This window comes from Pavona decussata, unplaced genomic scaffold, assembly GCF_977016875.1.
Source record: "Pavona decussata unplaced genomic scaffold, jaPavDecu1.1 SCAFFOLD_88, whole genome shotgun sequence".
Taxonomy (NCBI): domain Eukaryota; kingdom Metazoa; phylum Cnidaria; class Anthozoa; order Scleractinia; family Agariciidae; genus Pavona; species Pavona decussata.
Genome location: NW_028145505.1, coordinates 139,423 through 164,171, shown reverse-complemented (window position 1 = coordinate 164,171; position 24,749 = coordinate 139,423). Strand labels below are relative to the sequence as shown.

General features: G+C 38.5%; 1 protein-coding gene across 1 annotated transcript; it reads right to left on the bottom strand.

Moving 5' to 3' along the window:
• Nucleotides 1–1,494: 1,494 nt before the first annotated feature.
• On the bottom strand, nucleotides 1,495–23,618 carry LOC146474540 (uncharacterized). Its single transcript, XM_085116872.1, has 8 exons — nucleotides 23,595–23,618; nucleotides 20,325–20,707; nucleotides 18,954–19,001; nucleotides 17,237–17,454; nucleotides 16,543–16,632; nucleotides 10,310–10,640; nucleotides 9,170–9,457; nucleotides 1,495–1,975 (listed from the first exon to the last, which is right to left on the bottom strand). Exons 2-8 carry the CDS (start codon nucleotides 20,677–20,679, stop codon nucleotides 1,632–1,634), a joined length of 1,674 nt encoding a protein of 557 aa, XP_084972998.1. The 5' UTR covers nucleotides 20,680–20,707; nucleotides 23,595–23,618; the 3' UTR covers nucleotides 1,495–1,631.
• Between the last annotated feature and the right edge of the window lie 1,131 nt (nucleotides 23,619–24,749).

The window sequence follows — 24,749 nt, the reverse complement described above, 5'->3', positions numbered from 1 at the left end:
CGCGGGCAAAAGGTATAGGATACATTTTCAGACTCCCAATGTAATACGACCAAGACTGTTTTCTTCTTCAATGGACTGCAGGTTCTCTCAATGTTAAAACAGGTAACACTGTGAGAAACCAATTGCGACTTGAGCTTTCATCACAGCGTTTCCAGCGTGGATGTAATCGGAGGATTTCATGTGCATCGCTCTATTTCTTTAGAACATTGGCTTTGCTTTTTTTTTTTTTTCATGTTCGTCTTAGGTCAACGCTTTGGGAATGGTTTGGTGAGCAACTTACATTTTTCTATGTCATAGCTCTGGATGAACAGTTGGAATTCATTGCAGCTGTGGGGTGGACCATTATTGTCTCTCACAAGTTTATTGGGAATTCCGTGTGTACGTCGAGTACCTTTGCAATCGGGCCATTAATTAAAATCACATTTGTATTTAAAAATGCGCCATTCAAACCGCGAGACAATCACCCTTCCAGTGTACTTTTATACCCTATTGGCAACTTAGTGGGTCGATCACACTTTTTCCTAGTCTCTGCTGTTAGTTCCAGGGTAGTATTTCACATCAGAATCAGGCGGACTTGACAGGAGAAATTTTTGTACAGAGCAGGCGTGTAAAGCCGGTTGGAATGAAGTCTTACATTGTTAGAAACTTTGTTAGGGGAATATATAAATAATAACTGGCGTGTAGAAGGGGAGACCACAACAGCTTAACCAATTATAGCTGACCATATTAAGTGGACAAGAGGCGCGAGATTTCTGAATGTGCGTTAGGGGCAAACGGGCGAGGGAATACTACTCCCTCACTTCTTGGGCGCCTTCCACAAAATTCTTGAGCTGAATGCATTACAATATGGACCCACTAAAGCAGATAACTTTTTTTTGACTTCGAACAATAAATTGTCGAGGGAGGGCCAAAGCACGTTATCCGTGAAGGAAAATATATTGTCTGCGCGCTAAAATTAAACACCTGAGGAGAAGCATCATGAGTGGGATTAAACGTGCCAAGACATGCGCAACGGTCATTTGGGATGGTCAGTAAATAGATAATCTGATGATCGGAACTGAGTGCCTGCGTGTGTTATAGGAGCAAGGGAGCATAGCGCATAGTAAAGTTTGTATGATTTTCGGTCATTTTAGGGGACGCAAACTATCCGACATTTCAAGAAAATGTTCATACCAGAATTTATGGAAGAAATTCGCATTGCAGAGCTGAGATTTCATATGATACGTGGGCTCTCTTGGACCATGTGAAATCTCTGGCGATTTAAAAGTAGTACAGTGTAGATGAAGGTGGTCTATCCACAGCCATTTCAAAGATACCCCTCGCTAAGAGCTGTTATAGCACAAAATTTAAGTCTATATCATTTTTACCTCTTTCGGACCTAAATAGCTGTCTGTCAGGAGAGATGAGGAACTTGAGTAGCTGGATGCCATTTTGGGAAACTTAAAGCGTGAATAAAGCAACAAGGCGATAGTGAATCACACGTAACAAAGGATTGCAGCATCAGAATCTCATTTCTTTATTGTTATCGATAAACCATTATAGGTGTTTAATCCTTTTAACGCGTGTTTACAAGGAACAAATTTAAGGATCGGTGATTTCCAGTAAGTGACTTTGCCTCATTAGCATTTAGCCTATTTATAGTAATAGCAATAGTAAAGCTTGATGTTGTCGTCCACTTCTCCATAGGGTATGAATCCACCAGATTTGTTGTTGGTGTTATCATCTTCAGTGTCCCATTTGAAGAAATTCTCCCTACAATTCATGCCTTTGACGTACTGACACTGATTAGATGCCTTATACAGGATGAAAGGGACGTTGGTGGGGAGTATTATTTCATTGGTTGCGAATCCATCTTTCCGGCAGCAGTACTCGATTTTGGTGTTCTCACCGTACCAGCCGTCTGGCATAGTCTTTCGCATGCTATTCCCATTGTAATAATCCTCGTCATCCCATTTTATCCATCCCTGGGTGAAACCTGAATGACAAAAGTATTGAAAGAAATGACTTGGCTGTACCAAGCCACCCTCCTCTTTTGATCAGTTAGGGGAAAAGGAAGATAGAAAGGGAACATTAATTAAATTAAATTATTATCTTGTCATCAATGCAACTGACTCATGCATTCATTCATTCATTCATTCATTCATTCATTCATTCATTCATTCATTCATTCATTCATTCATTCGTTCGTTCGTTCGTTCGTTCGTTCGTTCATTCTGATTCATTCATTTAGTCACTCACTCACTTACTCACTTACTCACTTACTCACTCACTCACTTCCTAACTCTTACATTCGTTTGTTCTTTTATTCCTTTTTTCCTATTATTCTTATCACCTGCTTTTTTCCTTATTCTTTTAGTTACTTACTTAGCTAGCAAGCCTGCTCACCTTCTAGCAAGCACCTTCTTGTCTCCAGATATTCGCGTGGCCATGTATAACGGAGAGTTTGCGCCGTCAAAAATGTGTTCTTTTACACCCCTGCCCACAAACTAACCTGGTGGATTATGCCCTCTGCGACTTTAAACGCTCGTCACTCTTTTCAAATTAAAAAAAGACCATCACAGCCTCGTGAAGTTTTGAGAATTTATACGGAAACAATTTGGTGTGAAAGGTCATTGCTCACCAAATTTGATATCAACTTGACAACAAAATATTTACTGGCAGGTTTTCTTTTTTTTTTTTTTTAATTTATTTTTATTTATTTTTTTTTTTTTTAGAGAATGGAATATTCCTGTTTTAAGGTTACCGTGTACCTTCAGGGGTGGCTTCGGTTTAACGGATATAGCGCCTCTCGGTTAAATCACAGAAACCCAAAACCCATATCAAATTAAAGCTCTTTACAACTGGGTATTCAAATATTTCACTGCTATTCCAAATTGATAAATTCCCAGGTTTTCCGTAAAGTCGAAACTTGAAGGTCCAATGTGATTTTTATATTTTGGAAGTTTGTTTTTTCCTCCAGGTCAGGATCCCAAAAGCTTAAAAAGCTTGTCGGGTTTTCCTTAATTCGATTACGTTCAAAAGTTACAGAACATTTTCAGAGCTGCGAGAAAATCATGCGGAAGGAACGCACGGAAATGGCTTTCAAGGAAAGAATTTTTAGAATTATCGAACTCCCCGTTTTTGTTGATAACGTATTTTTCTAGAATCTCGCCAAATTTGACTGAAATCGGCCAAATCGTTGTTGATTTGTAACTCTTGAAAGTGTCCCCTCCAAACGAAAATTAAAGTTTGGAAAAACAGCGCTACACAAACAAGTACCGCCCCCTAACGTCTTTATGGAAAATTAGCCAATCATTTTGCAAGCTACTTTTTCTTCCGGTCATCTCTTGTGAAATTTTTTGTTTCGCAGTTTTGCAGGTACTCGCGTTCCAGGGTAATCAACTCCTTCGCCATTTTGTTGGATATCTGCGGTGTTCGTTGCACGTCGATTTTGTAATCTGTAATGATTATGGGAAAAACAAAACGGCGACTGAAGCCGTCCTCATCAGGCAAAGCTGTTGGGCCGAAGCAGAAGCGGGCAAAATCGTCAGCACAAAGAGCTAGGGAATTATCGGGGAACCACCGTAACCGCATTTATTATCTCAGTAAAATAAAAATTCTTGCTACTCTTTGAAAATCCGGCAAACACATCTATTTGAGCGAAATATTTTTGAGAATAGCGAAGTTTCGATTGCTTCTAATAAAAAGCCAACAATGACATGAATATTAATAACTTAGAGTTAGCTTTCCTGAAGATGTTGGTAGTGCAAGGGTTAGTTTTGCAAATAATATTGAACGGCAGGGGTTCACATTTCAGCGCATCTGCATAAATCTAAATGGGTTTTTTTTCTTTCTTATCAACTTTATGTTATCAACTTTATGGCCTTAAAAAACCTACTCACCACCCTGCGAGCAGAGCCTCCTCTTGTCTTTTTCTTTACTGAGGAGAGAAAAGGAGGCTCTGCCTGAACCGCGTCAACTCTTTGAAGCCGCCGCAGCCCGAACTTGTGGACTAGTCAATCTTGCTTTCTCTCTTCAAACAATCTCGTTCCCAGAGCCCTCGTTACTTCTGGGAACGAGACTGCTCTTCAAACTGTTTTTTCCAGTGCAAGCATCCGTTTGGTGATAAAACCGATGGTTATAATTGAGCCCGCTGTACCATGACAAATCAAGATGGCTGCGAGATCTGCTTGTCGTGCACCAGTTATTCTCGTCGAGATTCTTCTTACAGTCAATTCACGCGTGACCGGTATTTTGAGATTTGAACGGCGTTTTGAAATTTACCAGTCAATTTTGAACATCGCCAATGAGGTTTCAAATTTCCCGTAGAAGTTTCTCTAGTTTATTGACGGTATAAAGCTTTGAATTTTTCCTTACATTACAACTTTAAGTATTAATAGAATAAAAATTGTTTCCCAAGTATTTTGAATCTTTTTTTTTTTTTTGTTAATGCGTCCTCTTCGGAAAGATTTCCAGACAAATTTTCAACATTCCATTCACTTGTCGGATATTACGAAGAGAAATTCGAATGTTCATTTCATTCTCGGAAATACTGGTCACGCATGACGTGAATTGACTGTAATATAATTGGTATGTTCCATGGATTACATGATTTGATCTTTTTCAGGCTCAGATAAGTCTGTCTCATTTCCAGCTCTTCCTACCGGACACGGCAAATCCTTTCCTTTATCAACTGGCGATTCCGTTAATGAAAGAGTTATCCAAGCGGTCAGATGAACTTTCGTTTCATGTTCCTTCGCAGCCGATGTTAACGGTGGTTACTCATCTCCTTGCCCTGAAAAATTATCTGAAAGGCTTGCCTTGAAATGTTGTATTTAAGGCAAGCGGACGCATATTAAGCATATTAGGCCTGGGTTCGAAACTGTATTCTAGCAGCATGCAGCGCATGCTCAATAAAGATCTTACTCGATTCATGCAGAGTCTTTCTCGCGAACGCCAAAATCGAGCAAGCAGAAGAAAGGCTCTGCTAGCAGGGTGTCTACTCACATCTCCTTCAGTAATCACATTCTATAATATTAGTCCAAACAAAATGACTGATGACCAAAATTCATAGAAAATGCTGGTGGATCGTACTCATATTGTCGATATTGAATTTTGGCGTTGACCCATATGATTTATTCCACTGTTGATGTGTTTACAGCTATTTGAATGCGAAATAACACAATCATACGAAATAAACAGGCTTAGTCACAGCAAGCAAAGGCGAAAAAGTCTTTTCATTCATGGGCATGCACAGAACTGTGAAATCCTCCCTTTAACAGAGAGTTCTCAGAGGATGGTACATGTTCATGTAACTCATCCTTCTGCTCTCCGACTACACCCCCACCACACCCACCCCCTTCCATCCTAATCATTAATTGACACTCAGAAAGTACAACATTTGTTACAGCTGCATCTGCTTTATTTGCATAAACAAAATTATGTACTGATAACATGTGATTGTGGTTGTTTTAAAGAAAATTTCAGTTGGCAGTATGGGAAGTGACTTCTCTTTGTAATAAGTAGTCAGTGAAGTTACGAGGCAAGACTGGAGGGAATTGAATGGATAAGAAATGGCTATATTTTTGTAAAAGAATTCAATTCCCCTTGAGTCTCATCTGCTGTCTATTCACTACAGTGGAACCTCGATTTAACGAAGTCGCTGGGGACCGGTCAAATTTGTTCGTTAAATCGAGGGTTCGTTATATCAAAAACCTCGATATAACGAACTTGAGGGGAAACGACTAAAATATTCGTTATATCGAGGTCATAGTTAGTGATTGATTTTCAACACAGGTGACTCCTGTCACGCAATTCAATGTAATTTTCGTCACCCAGAATTGCCGCGTTTTGAGATGCAATTTATTAAGCATGGTGGCTTTCAGTAGCAATTATTTTCGCTTTTGAGCAGACGCGCAGCTTTAGTTTACAAAAAAACGACACTTTCAGAGTGTTGATCTGTTCAGCGTTTATCTTCTGTCGCGTGTTGACATTGTAATTCGTTATATCGAGATAGATTTTACGTTTGGGCTTCCGGATTATGTTCGTTATATCGAAGAATTCGTTATATCGAGGTTCTATTCCATACATTTTACTGTAACTTTGGCCGGGATATTGAATATCGTTCGTTATATCGAGGACTTCGTTAAATAGATGCTCGTTAAATCGAGGTTCCACTGTAATGAAGTTGTTTGACTGTACTTTGTATATCAAATTTTGATATTAACTAAAAGTACATGTACCAAATGACAAAAGTTATGTCTTTACATTGAAATGAAATTTTGTTGTCACTTACCTGGCAAAAGAAGTTAGGATGTAAAGATTAATGTTTATGCTACATCTATGCTGGCAACACTACCTAAACTAAACTAAATTTTATCTTAAAATGAAATTCTTGAAAGTGGACTTTTCTTATTATCACTTACCTTAACAAAAAAAATCTAGCATTTAGGAAGTGGGTATGTGAGATTTCAAAATGAAGCTGCCTTTGTGAAATATAGGCGCTTGACGTATATTGACGTGCAGTTATTTCAGCCAGTTGTTGTTATCGTTCTTTTTCTTTTAGCCTTTGTTGTAATTGCTTCCTTTTACCTATCACCTGGAGTCTTATGAAAAGAAAATGGCTAGAGAACTACACTATCTAAAGAGCGTACTCTGGAGAGTGCCACAAAACTACATCCTGCAGCTCTTTCGGCTTTTCCTAGGTCAATTACCACGGTTAATAATGTTTCTCCTTGCGACTTGTGGATGGTCATTGTTCAGTCTCGTTAAGCAATCGTTGTTCCTGGTATGTCCAAAGCGTTTGAAATCGCAAATTTCTTCCTTCCTCAGTCTCATTGATCAGTCGTTGTTCCTGGTATGTCCGAAGCGTTTGTAATCGCAAATCTCTTCCTTGTTCAGTCTCATTAATCAGTCGTTGTGCCTGGTTTGTCCGAAGCGTTTGTTATTGTAAATCTCGTTCCTGTTCGGTCTCATTAATCAGCTTGATTTCTTTGAATTCGATCACGTTCACCGGAGGTTTCGTTATTGAATTCAGCACTAGTTAAATTAAATCTAACCTAAATTGCCTATCTTCTTAAGTTTCTAATGCACGCCTACCTTGGTTGTACTGCTTGTGGCACCCCAATCTGCGGTTCCTCTGCTTCTCTGTTTCCTCCTGACGGCGCTGTCTTTGCTGAGCCAGGCGACGTTATCTTTGAACTGTGGTTTCCTGATGTCTCCTTCTTCTCTGCTGCTCGCGCTGAATCTGAAGTCGCCTTTTACGTTGTTCAGAAGTTTCGTTGTTTAATCTCCCCTGGTGGATATGTCTTGTCCATTGTGCGTGCTCCTGTGGCTCATTTGCATCACAATTTGGTCGGGTTTCACCAATACCAAAACAATTTTTTCACTCCTCGATTAATTACACTTTCGGCACTAAATGCCGTTAACATCATTTCAAGAAACTTCCAGATCCTTCATGAAGAAAGCACAACCGCCAATATCTTCAATACACCACCACTGAAGGCTTTCAGGTGTGCAAAGAATCTGAAGGATTTGCTAGTCTGAAGCAGCCTACCTCAAAACCCTTCGAACCTACCACCAGGAACCTTCCCTTGTAACAGGACCGTTTGCCGTACATGTCCCCACATCAATCTGTCTCCCACAATAACAACACCCAAAGGACAGGTTAATGTCACAGGGCATTATTCCTGCAACACGGACAACGTGGTTTACTGTTTGACATGTACCAAATGTCCATCAACAGTTTATATCGGAGAGACTGGTCGTAGGTCGGCGGACAGGTTCAGAGAACACCGTAGGGATGTCATCAACGGGAAAAATGACCTTCCTGTACCCGCCCATTTCAACCGAGAGAACCACACACTCGAAGATCTGAAGGTTGCGGTTTTAAGGGCAGGCCTAGCCAACCAAGAAAACCGGAAAAAGCAGTAGATGCGGTTCATTTTCAAATATGGAACTGCTAGTCCTAGTGCCTTTAGTCAGGACTTTAGTTTTGCGTGAAATGTTCGTTTTTTACCTGCTCGTGCGCCGGCAAGCGCTGTCACGTGTGTTGCGCGCATGCGCGCTTTTATGAATTTGTGCATGCGAGTAAGTGTCGACCTGAAATGTCAACACTGAACAATAGAGGCAAACTTATATCCACGTGCAGACATTCCAAAAAATTCCTCTTAAAGACCGTGCTCGCTTAGATTAACCAATCTTATCCGTCTTTATGTCACGCCACTAGGCATTGTTCTGTATTTTCAAATTTTGTATATCTTCACATGTATCCTTTTTTTTTTGACCGTTGCCTGATGATTGCTTTGTAAGAAGCATGGAACTCAGAGTAGCAATAAATGTCTTCGTCCAAATAATCCAACTCTGAAAATCTACATATTGCTCTAGTTTATATATTCTGCTCGAATTCGCGTGGCTTGGCTCCCGAGCGCGGGCCTTCAGCCCGACAAATTTATTAACCTCGCTACGCTCGAATAATAGCAATAAAAACAAATAATAATAACAATAAAAAAAGGCAGCTCGTGAGGCGCGATTTACGGACACGCGAGTTGAAACAAGCGCGTCTCCAAGTATTCGCTTGGTTTGAAGATTTTAAGACCTTTACCTACTTTAAAGTGTACCCTAAAGCTATTATGTTCTTTTATCTTAGTTTCGTACTTAGTTTTGACTGTAAACGCAAGTTCTTCCACTAAATACAGCATATTCGAAGTGTGAGAACGCGAGGGTTTCAAGACTTCAGAAAGACCGTTCTCGTGATTATCGCAACGGGTGATTATATCGGCAGCAATATGCTGTCAATCAAAGTAAAATTTAACTTCCGGTGGTGATCGCTTACGTCCCAATTTCTCGGCAAATACTAACCCTTTTTCTAAAATTATTTTTTTGTTTGTAAGAGCTTACTGGAAAGTTTATCTTCTTCTAAAAAAAATGAAAATCCAAAATTTTTTTCTCTGAACGTACACGGTAACTTTTAGTTTTTAGCTTGTTTGAGTGATCGTTTTCCGTTGTTGCAGACACCCAAAAAACCATCTTCCCTCCCACAGAAGACGAAAAGAAACCTGGTCAAGGTAGGGCTTATCTAGAACATAGAGATATGAACCTTGAAGAAGTAATATAAAGATATTTTTTAAGCATGAAAAGTCAGTTTTGTAAACATCATCGTTTCTCCACTAAATTTTTAATTGTCACCAACCTTTAGGGCAAGTTCTTTTCTTCAAAATGCAGTATTCTCCTTTTGGCCAATTCAGAATTCCATAAGGCTGTGTCTTAATGCAAAACTTTTGCTCCATATTATTTTTTTTAGCAAGGCCAGCCAAATCATAATGCTCCGACCAGGAGTTGTTTGAGTCATCATCTTCGGTGTCTTGAAAACGTACCCCCTCGTTCCAACGAAAGTTTGTTCCTCTGGGACATCTATTTTTTGCCATTGGCAGGCCATAGGTACCCTTGGGCCAAGTAAGAGGTATTTTCAGTTCAGGATCTGAAAATTGCACCATGATCAAGGGTGTTAGTACATTACTTGCAAAAAATTTGGGGTGTTAAAATTTCGGACGTTTAATTTTCGGACACTTTTTTCCTAATTTCGGACAAATTTCGGACAAAAATTTCGGACACTGCGCTGAAACATACCTAAAGTAAATTTACGACTAAAAACCATGAGTTATAGTGAAATAAAATCTGTGAAAATGATACTTTTACTGTATCTTCAAGGTTTTACAGCCGGATACTCCAACGAGAAAATAACACAAACTCAATCAAGCTTATGCCTCAAGCAGTGTCTGAAATATTTTCCTTTCCGATGATGAAAAGAACGACTGAGCAAACGCGCTTAATCCGAATTCTAGCCATATCAGGTATATTGGCTTTGAATATGTGATGCCGTCGCCCAGAAAGTTCTTTTAAAGTTATATACTATACTGTAAAAATTTCGGGCGCTTAAAAATTTCGGATGGTTTTATTTTCGGACACTATTTTTGTCCGAAATTAAAATCGTCCAAAATTTTTTGCGAGTAATGTAGGTCTCTTTAGTAAATCAAATCAAAGGCGTTACACCTTTGACAAAAATCAAGTAAAAACTTTGTACGAGTCCAAGCCATTGATATTTGACAGCACCTTTTCCTTAACTTTGATTACAATCAGACAAGCGTTGCCTAGCTTGACCAACATCAAAGATAGTTTTACTATATTTTAAAAAAAAGGTCTGGCAAAGGTGGCGGTTACCCGGCCTATGAGACTGAGGCGAGAGTGAGCGGGAAATGTGATTTTGGGGTGTAGTGGACGGGATCGCGGATCTTTCCCTCTTTCCTGACCTTTAGTTTGTTTTAGATCTTACCTTCAGGTAGTATAGCCCCTTTAAGATTGGGGTATTCCACCAACATTCTCTTAACATTCTGACTTTTTTGCGCCATAGACTGAGCGGAACTACATCCCGACAAGTGAGGATTTTTGAGGTGCTGGAAAAAGTTATAATGGACGGCTTGGTACATTGGTATCAGTCGAACTCTTATGGGCTCGGGCAAGTCGGATCCTCCAGCTGTAAGAATCGTCTTGTCGGACATAAATTCGCTCCCCTCGTTTATTGATTCCTTAAAAGTGTTTACATCAACCTTCAAAGACGCACTGAATCCTCCAAAACCTCCAGACACCCCCACTGAGTTTCCAATCTGCAGAATAAATACGAGCAAGTGTAAATTCACAAAGCAATCAACGTGGACTTTTTTTGGGGGGGGGCCCATTACGCACCTCGTTGGGTCTCTGTCATCTCATACCCAACGCACAATCGTGAAATAATTGTTAATTGTTATTAACCTAGACTTTCACTCAACAAAACGAGAACTATGATTGGCTGATTCTTGGTCACGTACCCCTGATCAAATACAAATGTATCCCGATACAATTCTGCATCTGTTGCCCCCTTAACTTAGTTGTTTGTTTGTTTTGCTGTGATTGTTGAAGGTAATGTCGAAATATATAACAAAGCACTTAATGTATGGTCCCTCGGGAAACTAGTTAGTTTTGTTTTCCCTCGACTTCTTCTCGGGAAATATCAGGACTCTATGGAAAACAAAACTAACTGTTTCCCTTGGGACCATGCGTTAAGTGTATATTATATCGCGCTGTATAGGATTTAATCTTTAAATTTTTTTTTAATTATGAGGCTCATTTAAAATTGAGGGTTAAAGATCCTAGCCTCCCACGCAGTCGTTTTTAGGGGACTCGTATTACCTCCTCCCCACAAACACCTGCTTACCCAAGCGCCATATTCCTTTCCGCCGCTAAGCCAATCACAGTGAACCTTCTAAAATCTGGAAGGTTGACCTTGACCTCAGAACGCCTCTCGCGGGAACAGTGAAAAACATCACGGCGGAGACAGAACTCGACCGAGCTTACGTAAGCTTTGAGCAGACGTTCAAAATTTCTCATTTGAATGCCTATCAACTGACTGCAATCAAAGAATTCAGGATGGGAAATAGCAATATTTTCGTAAATTTGCCGACTGGTTACGCAAAGTCAATTTAATATTAATTATACTTTTTCTTCAATCTTGTCGACCTTGTCGGTGTACATGTAGAGGAAACCGAAATATTACCCGATATGTCGGTAAACTTTAAAGCTTTTTGCAGTTGAAACTCGCATTGTTGTTGCAATTTGTTCGGGGGCATGTGCGACATTTTCCACAAGGACCACAAGTTGACTGGCTATTTGTCGTTTAACTTTCCGTTTAATAGTCTCTAGTCTTCCAACCATTCTTCTTGCTTTCTCGAAACGAGTTAGTCTCTCGTAGCACTTCGTACAAACAAACAAATCTGCTCCAGAGTTTCCACACCCGTAAGAGGTGATATCTTCACGGACTGTCAACTCGATCAGGCGGGGAAGATCGATTACACTTTCCCGAAGATTTTGACTCTCCCAGCAGATAACGGTGTCAAAACGTCGCACAAGAAGCGCTTGCATTCACATTCGATATTTGTTTTGGCGTTTCAGTCATGACCAGCCATTCCAGAAGTGAAAAAATATATATATATATTCCAACTTAACTCCCGCATCTCTCAAGACTGTACCAGAGCTCGCGGGAAACGGAAGCGGCCATTGTAACCAGCAATTTGATCAATCTCGTACCCAGAGTCCTCAGGCTTTTTGGTCAGCGGGGCGGCGCCAGGAGAGACTCTGGGATAATGGAATTTCTTATCCCAGAAAACGTGGGATTCCGGTCTTTGTGCGCATGCTTAAGATTAAAACGGAAGTCAAATGCCCCAAAATGGCAGTCGTGTTGATGTTTTCGGGCCTGAAGGTTTTATCGGGCCTTGAAAGTGTTCGAGAAAGCCAAAGTTGATTCTTACACGCGATCGAAGGAACTGGATTTTTTTTCCCGTAAGAGCGGATCAAAGCAACTGGACTTTTCATCCTGTAAGAGCGAGCGAACGGTGGACTTGATTCGACATTGCTACAACATATACAGACAAGTAAATAACATAATTATTTCTTTATTACTTTTTATACTTACAAATAAAAAGGAACCATCACTTCTCCTCTTGCAGAACTGTGCAGCTGACTGTGTGTTGAATTAATGTTTAAATTACCTTCCCCCTTCCCTTTACAGTTTATGTCCAAATGGGATTTGTTTAAGTTTTGTCTTATTATTAATTATTGCTTCAATGAACACATAGTGTAAGTTATCATTTGACAATTTAAATCACTTCTTGATATTTACTGTTGTGAAGATATTTTTTTTGCCCCTTTTTTAATTGCAATAGAATGAATTGTATGCACGCTTTTCTTAAAGTGTATATAATTAGAATGTTATATCTGTTCAATTGCAAGCTAGCACAATTTAAACATCAGCACATTTTTATACATCTGTCCTGAATGTCATGTCATGAGAAGCTTTGAAGTTTTTCTTTCAAAATAGACATTCCTTTTGCCAAGCTTCTGATAGTCTGAAATGTCAGCCGTGTCCTCTCCCTAACCCACTGGGGACGCGCCCCCTGTGGGTTAGGGAGAGGAGATGGCTGACATTTCAGACTAAACTTCTGACGAATCTGATAGAGAGTGCTCACATCTTGCATGGTTTTAGTGCTGTAGAGTTGCTCCCAGGTATACTATATATCTAGAAATAAAATGAAGTAGTAATAATTTTTTAACAGTGTTTTAAATGCATTCAAATGCATGTTTGGTTTATTCAATTCAAATCCCAATACTACCTAGCACCAAAGTTTTTCCTGGCACAGGCTATGAAAATAAGGACAGTGAGTTGTGTTGAGGTTTGTTAACTTTTCTGCCTAACCACAGAGTATTTATATGAGAACTGTATAGAGAGTGGCCATCACCTCTCATCAGTAAATTAGTTATAATGTGATTGTTGAGAGACTGTCAATATCCTTACTATGATATTTCACTTGGTCAATTTCTATACCATGTATATAATCTCCTCAGTACTCTTCCTTGTACATTTAATCAGGGTAAAATTAAAACTATCATATGTGAGTTCTCATATTTTTTTTTTCAATAGATTGGGGAATTTGTGTTTATATTATTAATTTACATAAATTGGTGGGGCCCAACTTCATTTGGTTTTGAAGTGAACTCTTTAACTAAGAGCAGAGTCAGATAGCTCAGGTACTGACACACATTACTTAATTTATTTTGATTAAAGGGTACAACTGGTAAACTGATAATTTCTGAAGGATTTGCCATTTCTTTTCAGTACTGGATGGTGATCTGATTTGGTATCACACTTTTAATTATTGACTTCAGGCAAGGGAAGTACTCAACCAACACTGACTGTTGAATAGTATAATATGATCTCTTTTCTGATCTTGCTGCTCTCGTGTTGACAACAGATAATTATTATTGTCAAACTCCCCAATATCCTGAATGATTGGCACAGTGTTGTTGAGACCTTTGCTGGACACCCTGTCAAAAGTAGTGAACTGTGTAAATTATCCAGTGCTTGTGGGAATTTGTTGCTCCTTGACAATAATATTAGCTGGGACCTAAAAATCAAAAAACTATTGACTCTTAGTTCAAGCCCTTCCTGGACTCTAATGGTCTATCATGCCACAATCTAGGTCATCCAGCATATTGCATAATGTTGGGTGGGACTGGGCCAAGTCTAGTGAGCTGCATTGACCACAGATCTGCAGCAGAACTGTTCAGGGCATTAGAGGCGTCAACAAGAAGAACAGCGTCTGTTCCATTGGCGTCAAAAATATTGTGCATTGCATGAATAACAGCCTCACTCCCACTTTTATGGCCTGCTCACACCTACAGTGAGCCGCTTGCTTTGACGGCATTGGGTTGTGTTACTCTCATCACCCACTTCTCAATTATCCTCCGTATTACTTCACCAGCCCCAAGCGGCTGGACTGCGCCCTCTCCTTAATAATAATAATAATAATAATAATAATAATAATAATAATAATAATAATAATAATAATAATAATAATAATAGTAATGATAATAATAATAATAGTAATAATGATGATGATGATTGTTATTATTATCATCATTGTGGAAAATATTTAATATTTTTGTTGTTTAAATGAGTAATATCAAAAAGGGAAACGTTTTTAAGGTGGGTAATTGATTTTAATGTCCTTTGTGTTAAACTTGTTTTAATAATTACATGAAGAAATGATAGGAAGGGTTGCCAAAATAATTACGTTAGTTAATCTCCCAATTACAAGTGGAGTGTTTGATACCAAGGATGTATGATGAAAGTGGTCACTTTCTGTACAAGGCTGTGCAAACATCATCCGGTCATATGTCACTCAAACGGGGGGTACTTGGCTCCCATGTTCATGTACAACAGGTACACTTGCAGTAGAATGAAATCGAGCAGAGACCTCCTGTATCTCCTCAATAATAATTGTGTCCCAATTGAACCCTTCAAGGGAAGACTTGGTGTTCTTCCTTATGACATATAACACAGAAGGTCACAGCACTGCTCATCTATTTTTTCCAACAACTGGTACTTTAGGCATGATTTCACACTTTGCAAAAGCATAATTGCTTTGGAAATCTCAACAGGAATATCTGTCTGCAAGGGAACCCACGGTTTCCTTATCTCATCCTTCTTCAATGGAGTTTTTGCATGTTTTTGTCATGATCAGATGAAGGGAAAAAGGGAACATTTTAAAAAAGTTAGATCATTTTTACTTACATATTAATATATAGCCTTTAACAGAGTACAATTAAACTATCGTTACCTTTAAATTTTTGCCATCTTAATTTTACACTCAGAGTGCATTTATATGTTTGGTTATATAAACACTCCAAGCAATATTATAACTTTTGTATTTTTAAAGATTGAGGAGGCTTAATATTCATAAGCCCCATGGTTTCTTAGCCTCCTCTCCACATATACTTTTCTTTTATTTGTTTGTCTCTGTACGTTGGGAAATAAATAAACGTAAATATTTTTAAAGTATATCTGCATTTGGACGACCAGCTTTCTTCAGTATTATCTACACCTGTTCTTTAACAGGTCAAGTTGGGTGGCTACTTCACTGTCACAATGTGTTGACTTTCTTGCCGAGAAGATGGTTGTAAGTAGCAGACAACAAGTCTTTATTCTCAACTGCCCCTCTACTGTAAATCTGTGTGTACTGGCTACTACATTTGAGACTTAACTTTCATCTTAAGGTAACGTATAAAACAACGGCCTTTCACACTTTTAAACGTTTACACTCAAAACAAAATCTGAACATTTGAGAAAATGTTCCACACACCATTATAATGCTGAAAATAAAATAGACTACCTCCGCCTCTAAAAGGGAAATTTTTTTCTGAGTGGTTAGCTAGCTTTGGCAAGATGGGCCGTGACTGAAAAAAAGTGAAACTTTTGCTCTCGTGTGCGGCGTTTGATCATCGTAGAGATGTCTTCAGAGTTTCCCTTGAGGCAAAACCGAAGGGGAAACGGCAACCTGAGATGGACTTCGCTCCACAACAGATCTCTTCATCTCCAAATTTCCATCCACAACAAGGTAAGTAGCTGCTTGCAGTTTGCCGTGTTTTATTATCGTATGACAGTAGTGCAACTTCCCTCGCTAAAACGACTGATGTTTCGTCGGCTAGAAATTGTTGCACTGACAATGACATAATTCAAAACCCGTCTTTGAATTGGAGTGTTTCTAATTTTTGGTGTGCTTAAAGCTAGGGGTAAATGGAGGCAATACAAAAAAAAAACCGTGACACACATAAAAATTAAAAGCTCCGAGTTTGACATTTCAAATCTCCCTCCAAAACAAGGAAGTTGGTTCGGGGGGTTTCCGGTTTGGTTAACTTCCGCAAATGACCAACGGACTTCCTGTAAGCAGGCGTTTGTGGGGAGTAGGTAATACGAGTCCCCTTAAAACGACTGCGTGGGAGGCTATAAAGACCCTGGTAGAGAGGGGATTTAAGGACATTTTTCAACAATTTTCACGTACAAGATCTTGCTATGGGAACGTTAGCGAGGTGACGCCATTGTTGTCTAGTAAACAAAGAGTGAATTATTAAACCAAAAATATCGTGGGAAAACATTTACGTGTCGATGGAAACAGAAAACATATTACCAGCCCTTACATTTTCTGCGGCATATTCGTAAAACTTAGAGCGAGTACTTTGAAAGCGAGTAATGTTCTTCTGTCCTAGAGTCACTTGCACAACAACATTCTGAAAGGAATCAAGAAACGCTGTTAACATGATGTAGCAATCTGGAGGTGATATGGATGCAAATAACCGATGCGTAGCGCAAGAATACGCGTGTGCGCAATTCACGGTTGATTTTGGTTCGGTTTCGCATGGGTTGGGAAGATGGGTTGAGTAGCAGAGCAAAAGCAGAGCAAAACCAATCAGCTTTAGGGCGACGTTTGATGCGGAGTGAGAATGGCTCGAGAGTTTCCAAGAAACAAATGGTGGCTGCCGGATGTGGTCAGGTTCGAAGATGCTTTATTTACTTTTATTTTCGTACTTCGAGTCATTTTCGCTTTTTGTGTCTCGACCCTGCTAATTCTTTGCTGTTTTCCTTGGCACGTTCATAAGTATTCATTCCTAGCATTAGATAGTTACTGGTACTTTTGCATGTGATTTATAATATTATGAAACACGAATTTTAGCTTTTCCCATAAAAATACACCATATAAAGTGGGAACATTTAGGCATTACGATTCCTATATATTTACGTTTTTACCTCCTGAAAAACATGAAAATCTCGTGTTATTGTCAAATAAAATGTCGTAATTCTATTACAAGTGAAATTTAAAGATAGTACACTAACCGTTCCCCATCGTTCGATGAAATAAAGGTATCTCTTCTGATCATATTTTCCTGGTAAACTGCACACGGCCGCTGCAAAGTCATCGGTCACTGTGAAACCTGGTAACTTTAGGCGAGCTAAGGCCAGACGGTAGCGGACCTCACCACGATTACAAATCTTCTTGAAATCATAAAACACTTTCTCAGATCCTTTGGTCTGTTTATCGACTGATTTATAGCCTGTTATATGTACCAAGAAATAAAGAAAAATGGACGTGTACAAGAAATCCCAAGGAAAGGATTACACAATAAAAGCCAAAAGCGTCTTCCAGGTCCTCGTTAAATAGACTTTGTATACATTTATAATTTACTCTGAAATCGCAGTTTGACCAGTGGGGACGCGTAAGAAGGTTTAATTTAGGCTTGAAATAATACGTTAAAAGCATAACAAGGAATAAATGACCTTTTTAAGCTTCCTAAGGGCTCAATTGTTCATGAAATTTTGACAAAGTCTCGCGATAATTCATGGTCTTTACCTTCCTTTATGTGTTTGACGATATATTTTTCTTTTTGTGTACTTTTATACACACAAACACTTTCCCCCTTAACGACAATCGCAAGCAATATACGAGATACGATCGCCAGAGTTCCTGCAAACTTATATGCTTGTGATGAGTACCACCAGCCTGCTGATTCTAATCGGATAGACAAACGGATTTGTGTAGTGGACCTAAGCAAGCTTCTGTCCATTTCACTTCAGCTGTCGCATGATGTTTGTCTCATGCTCGTACTTGTTTTCTCATCTGTTTGTGTTAGGTACTCACGTGCGAACATAACATAACATAACATAACATAACATAACATAACATAACATAACATAACATAACATAACATGAAGTTAACCCTATATGAAACAATTCAGTCTCCAAACAATAAACATTCTAAAATCTAAAACAATCCCAGACCTTTCAAAATTAAAACTATTTACAATCATTCAGTAGTGTACATGTACATCTAAGGCTGTTTCGAAATAAAGCTATTGAGCTAGCGTCAACAACATCCAATAAGTACAAAGAACGAGAACTTGTAACAGTTAAGAATGGCTGTTTGACATAAAGCTTGTAGTCACGATTGGCCCTAGTTTGACTACACTTAGGCCCGGTTCAGACGCCGAACTTTTCATGAGCCGAACCTAATACCTCGAATTAAGTACATGAAAAGTTCTGCGTCTGAATCAGTTGAGAACGGCTGTTTCAATTTGGAACGGCTCAGCCGTTCTTCCCGCCTGGCTCAGCCGGGAATTTCGGCTTTGGAACGGCTTTGATTCAGACGTCAAACTTTTTATGAGCCGAACCTAATGCATAAATTATTATAACATATTTCAAATAATTTGGTTTTGCTTCAAGTAAATTAAGTTCGGCTAATTAAGTTCGGCGTCTGAATCAAAAGGCGGGATTTTCGTGATTTGGGCCGACTTTAATTTGAATTAAGTTCGGCTCATAAAAAATTCGGCGTATGAACCGGGCCTTAGTGACCTGGAAGTCTATCTTATCCAAGGACTATTTTATAGCATTAAAACTCTCTGCATTTCTCCAATGTAAAAGATACCAATATTAATTGGCAACAAGTAAAGATACACGAAACTTCCGAAGTAACTACCGAAGGGCTCAACCTTTAAACTACTACTGCACATCAAATTTTAAAATTTATACAGAATGTGACATAGGTGTACTTCTTACCTGAACTGAGAGAGAAAGCCACATTCCACAGTCCTGCATCGTAGCCAGCTATACACAAAGAGTATAAAAAATAGTATTCGTCTTCAGAAAAATGATCTGTCTCAAACTCAACACTTTCTCCGGAAGAGCATTAACGGGCTAGAGTGAGCGCGAACTGAACCGGCATATTTAATACATAAAATGTCCTCCTGTAAAGAAAATGTGAGCGCTATGGTAACTAGAACATTACAGAACTCTTGGAAGCATAAAATGAACGGACCCGCAGTTGATTTGATAGGTTTTTATCCTTATGTTGACCGGGGAAGAAAGAGGGGGGACAGGGGAATTCTGCTCACGGTAACTTTGAATCCGAACATAATTTTTTTTCAGAAATTTATCTGGGAACAATGGTATGTGGCCCGTTATGTTCATTGACTTTGATGTTATCAAGGCAACCAAGTTTTTGCAAGAAATTTTGTTTCTGCTTTTTTTCTTTTTTTTTCATAGGAAATATATTTTTTTAAAATAAAGAACAGCAATTAAAAAAAAAAAAAAGCGTTTAGTGTTTTAGTTGTTTTGATTACTTTCGGTTAATTTTGGCGCTTTCCTGAAGTTTTTGGGAAACCCGGAAATTGAAGATGTGGGATCCAAGACCGCCGCCATTTGGTAATAATGACATAATTACCACGCAATGTGAAGTCATCACTTCTCGTTACGGACCTTAAGGAAAACATGTTTCAATGTATTTTTTTATAACTCCAAGTGTCCTTCTAATAGCTTTCTAATAGTGTTGGAGTTATGGAGGGGTGATAGAATCCACCTCCCTTGACCCCCTCAAACGTAGAAGAGGAAAAAATCCTGGTCCAAATAGAATTTACATCAGGGCCGGGTTGTTCGAAAGCCGATTAACGCTAATCCACGATTAAAAGTTAACCGAGGTTTTCATCTTGCTCATTCAAGACGATTCAATACGATTTTAAAGGCTCATTTTAAGCTAATGGTAAAGGAAAGTCTAAGACAGAACTAACAGACAAAAATCTGTGGGACGAATCGTTACGGATTAGTAAATATACTAGAATCAAAGTCACACGTTCACCCAGGATTAGCTTAATCGGGCTTTGAACAACTGGGCCCTGAGTGCTTTATGCCATCACGACTTTGGTTAGCGTTAAAACGGTTGGTTTTCAATCAATTTTTCCCTTTCATCGTGTATAATTTAGGTACTCGCAATATATATATTACTAACGTCAATATTCAGCCTAGTCTCCATTTAAACGCCCAGTTTTACATTTCATGTAACTTCTAGACTTTTTTCCTTGTCTAATTTGCATGATCGTGTCGAACTAAAAACAATTTTTCTTAAATTGACATGAAATTCATTTTCGCCCTTACCATCGGCCTTAACATCAACCTTAAGTTCATCTTGATAGCTCTTGGTGCCAGTCACCACTTCAGTCTTCCCTTTTTCTAGGCAGTTGCTTAAACTACGAGGCGCAAAGGACACTTGGTCTGGAACTAGGTACACCAAATCAGTTGATTTTTTGTTTTTCTCGTAGGTCAATTTGAAGATTTTCCTTGTGATAAGCAGTCCAGGGTCTACTCCTCCTCTGGATAAACCACCGCCCTCGGGGTTGGCTTTCAGAAGGTTATAGCCGATACCCACAAAATGAATTCCTTTAGGGGGAGCCTGAGTGGCTTGCGTTATCACAGCAACACCAAGAATGATGAAGATTGCAGAGAAATGCATGGGTTTCCTGTGATTTTTATTCCAACGACTGTGAAGGCAAAAGGAAGAATTATTGTTAAATTTGGCCAAGATGCTTCTCTGGTTTTGTGGTTTTCTATAGACACACCATGTGATTTTGGGCTTGATAAAAGTGGAATATTGGACTTTATTCTAGAAGGGTTACATGTGATAGGCGGTTTTAAGGTTGAGCAGGGAACTGCGTCGAATCGCAAATCTTATCTTATTTATAAATTATTGACACTACCATACGAAGGACCACCAAACTGGAGACGTTTGCATGGATTTGGAACCATGTTTCAAGGTCCACAACTTGGTTGTTAGTCAACTAAACAGAACTAAATTTAACCAAAAGACTAATCTTAAAGTGGTCTTTCATATGGTGGTGTCAATTTATAAACTAGATACAGTTTGCACCTCGACGTAGTCCGGTGCTCGACCTCAAAGTGGCCAAACTGATAGGCCTGTAGCCAAAGACAAAAATAAGATATTACAAGAAAAAATATCACCACGTCCTATCTTTTAATTCAGTACAAGAAAACGATAAAACTCTTAAGGAATGTTAAAAAGGTATTGCAAAATAAAAAAAAAAAATGATCCATATATCTAAAAAATAGTCTCGGATCATTTTTCTGTCTCTCCAATATGTAATTAATTAAAAAAAATGTTCCCATTAAACTCTCCCATCTTTTGATTCTATTAAAAATTTCATGGGGTATAATTCTAGTATACAGTAAAAACCCACGAATAAGAACCTGTATTTAACCAAGGTAGCCTCAATAGGTTCTTATATAAATGGTGCTGAGCAGATATGTAGGCTATATAGGTTCATAAACAGGTTCTTATTTCTTGATAGTTTCATGTACTCTCCAGTAAAGCGTGAAAACAACTTGGCACTTTGAACAGTCCTGCCTCAACTGACACAGTATCGGTTACGCAGTAGTCTTTAATTGTGTCACCTAAGTAAGTCAAGTATTTTTGAATTTACTCAACTAATTAGAGGATATGAAATGTTGGCGTTGTTTTATTTTTATTTGTCATATTTCATGAAAAAAATATTTCAACACGACATTTGCTCTAAGTTTTAAGGCAAGGAAATTCGTACAATATATTTTCAAATTTTCCTGTTAAGCAAAGATACTCTCAGGCGTGGTACACCCGCAAAGTAGGGCGGAGAAGGCCACGGTAGGGCGGTATAAGGCGGGAAGATTAGCAGAGATGGAGAATAAATGGTTATTCCCGTACTTATTTATTTAGCGGGTAGATCTGTCACTCAGTTTGGAAGATGTTAGTGAAATCTAACTTGGTTTTACTTGATAGAAAATATATCCCGTTCGTAAATCTTTGAATGGGGAATAATTACCAACGGTGTTCTATTACAAAACAGTGATTTTACTAAACTCTTGGTTGCTTAATCTGTCTGTTGCGTTTTTGTGACAAAAGGAGTTTTTCATCGAATTATAACCGTGATTTAAAATTCTTGAGTTCAAGAATAAGAAACGTTTGAGTTTATACGTGCAAAACAAAGTTACGATGTTTCAATATAAACACAGCACGTAATTTAATCAGAACTTTTACCTGTGCGTTTTACTGGTGCAAGAACAGAAAAAGCTTCCCGCGACAAAGCATTTAAGGTCGTTTTAATTTGGATTTTAGGTTCCATATCTTCCTTCTAATGAGACGATTTTCCAATTCTCGGAACCTTGTATTGCTCAGAACAGAACATCTCCACAAATTAACACGAGGGTTTGTGCAAAATAGCTCTTAAATGATCCAATATGTAGGTGACATATACCTCCACAACTACATAAACCTGTTCGAGTCTGAATTTAAACATAAAAATACGAATTAATCGCCTATTTTAACTCTCAAACCTGCACTATCGTCTGATATTTGTAAGTCTGTAATGCACGGAGGGAGGGTAGTCCCGGGTGACAAGTTTGCAGACGGCCAGCAGTGTTACGTTTCCTTTAAAGTTAACTAAATGGTGTAATCTCTGCCTTGTGAATTTTACAGGCACTCCTATAAAAGTCTTTTAATTCTCTCTGTATTTGCGTCAATCGTATCACTTATTTACGGCATCTTAGCTAAAGACAAGTCAGATCGTCGATTGGTGTTACAGTGTTTTTGGTATTGTTTCTGACCGTAATGACGACACCACAAAGGTTTTGAAACATCTGACGTTCCATCTCTTTATCGCGAAACAATGCCCTTTTACATGACTGGGAAAATCTATTTAAAAAAGCCTGTCTACAAGCTAGTTTCTGATGTTGCCTGAGCTGTGCTTTACGTTTATGTGTTTCGAATAAGCTTTTGGCTAGAAATACCGCCGCAGAGAATGCAGACATTAACAATTTTGCAACTTTCAAGGGGTGGATTGTTTAATTGTTGTCGTTCGATCATCAAAGCATTAAGTCACTGAAGTACAGTGGAAGACAAATATTAAGATGTTTAGGTTCCATTAAAAGGATACTTAGTTGTCTGTTTAAAAGGATAAGAAGAACTTCAACAGATTCATCTCGTTTGGGGCAAAACGAGATTAATAATACAGCTAAACAGATTATATCAGGAAGTTGAGTCATCATGTATAAATTTCTGTCTTCAGAAAGATTTTAGCTGAATACTCGTCAATTAATGGCGTGCAAGAATCGTAAACAGTGTTGGATGGTACCGCAGCCTAGCTTTTCGCAAAACAAACAGTCAAAGGAACGACGTTAAATGCAAGCAAGCCCAATTCAGCAAACATCTCCCACGTATAAAACAACTGAAATTTGTAGACATTTTCACGAATTAACGAACTCAAATTAATCAGCGTACGAATGTTGCTAACAGAGTTTATTCATAAAAGAAAAACTTGACTGGTGCACCATGTTACTAATCAGAAACAATGATTTATTGCAAGAAGAAATAGTACTAACCTCTTTCGAGATGTTGCCTGAACGCTGATGCTCGTTGATATGATGAGAGGTACACTCGCGTCTTTAGAGAAATATCACCTTAATTTAAAATTCTTCCCTCAGATAGTTAAGTGCACGGGTTCGTGTAAAACTGATTTCTCCAGAATGGCAGTTTTAAATTACACCATTCCATGTATACTAAAGCTAGATCATTTTACGGATACAAGAAAAAACAAATTTTCTTTAAAACTTAAGTCATTTGGAATAAACAATTTGTCTTCTTCGAAGATCTAAGATCTATTTTTCCTTAAGGAAGCTACGAACGATGCTTTGTTCATACATACTTGAGCCGGGAATTTAGCCTGCTTTTAGGCAGGAAAATTCGAAAAGGGAAAGGAAAAAAAGATGGAGAACAAATGGTTATTCCCTAGCTTGCTTATTATGGCAGTGTTATTTATTTATTTTATTTATTTACCAGGCAGGTCTCTCACTCAGTTTGGAAGATGTTAGTGAAGTCTACCTTGGTTAATTGCCTTTTGTAGTTGTCGTTTTGCTTGATAGAAAATATATCTCATTGATAAACTTATGAATGGCGAATAATTACCAACGGTGTTTTATTACAAAACAGTGTTTTTACTTAACTCTTGGTTTCTTAATTTGTCTGTCGCGTTTTTCTGTTAAAAGGAGTTTTGCATCGAATTAACCGTGATTTAATTTTTTTTTGTTCAGGGATAACAAACGCATTGGCTTACACGTGAGATTGCAAAACAAAGTTAAGGCTTTCCATTAGCGCGTAATTTAATCAGAGCTTTTACCTGTGCGTTTTACTGGTGTAAGAACAGAAAGAATCTCCCCGAGACAAAACAGTTAAAGTCGTTTTAATGCAGATTTTATGTTCCATATCGTCCTTGTACTGATACAATTTGCCTACTCTCGGAACCTTGTATTGCTCAGGACAGAACATATTCACGAATTAACACGAGGGTTTTGCAATATAGTTACTAAATGATGTTGCCTGAGCAGGAATTTTTAATAGCGGAAGGGGATCCTAACTTTGATTTAGGTATACTGTAAACTTTATTGCGGTAAGTTACTTATCCCCAACACCTCCAAATTCTCTCGCACTCTTTATTACACTAAATGTATCATCTCCTGAACGCTCCACTCAAAACTTTA

Coding starts and splice junctions, on each gene's coding strand:
- LOC146474540 (XM_085116872.1), bottom strand. CDS start 20,679: ATGCATTTCTCTGCAATCTTCATCATTCTTGGTGTTGCTGTGATAACG. Junction 9,458..10,309: donor AGGGGCTATACTACCTGAAG/GTAAGATCTAAA, acceptor TGCAATTTTCAG/ATCCTGAACTGAAAATACCT. Junction 1,976..9,169: donor GAAAAGAACTTGCCCTAAAG/GTTGGTGACAAT, acceptor TTTGTCATTCAG/GTTTCACCCAGGGATGGATA.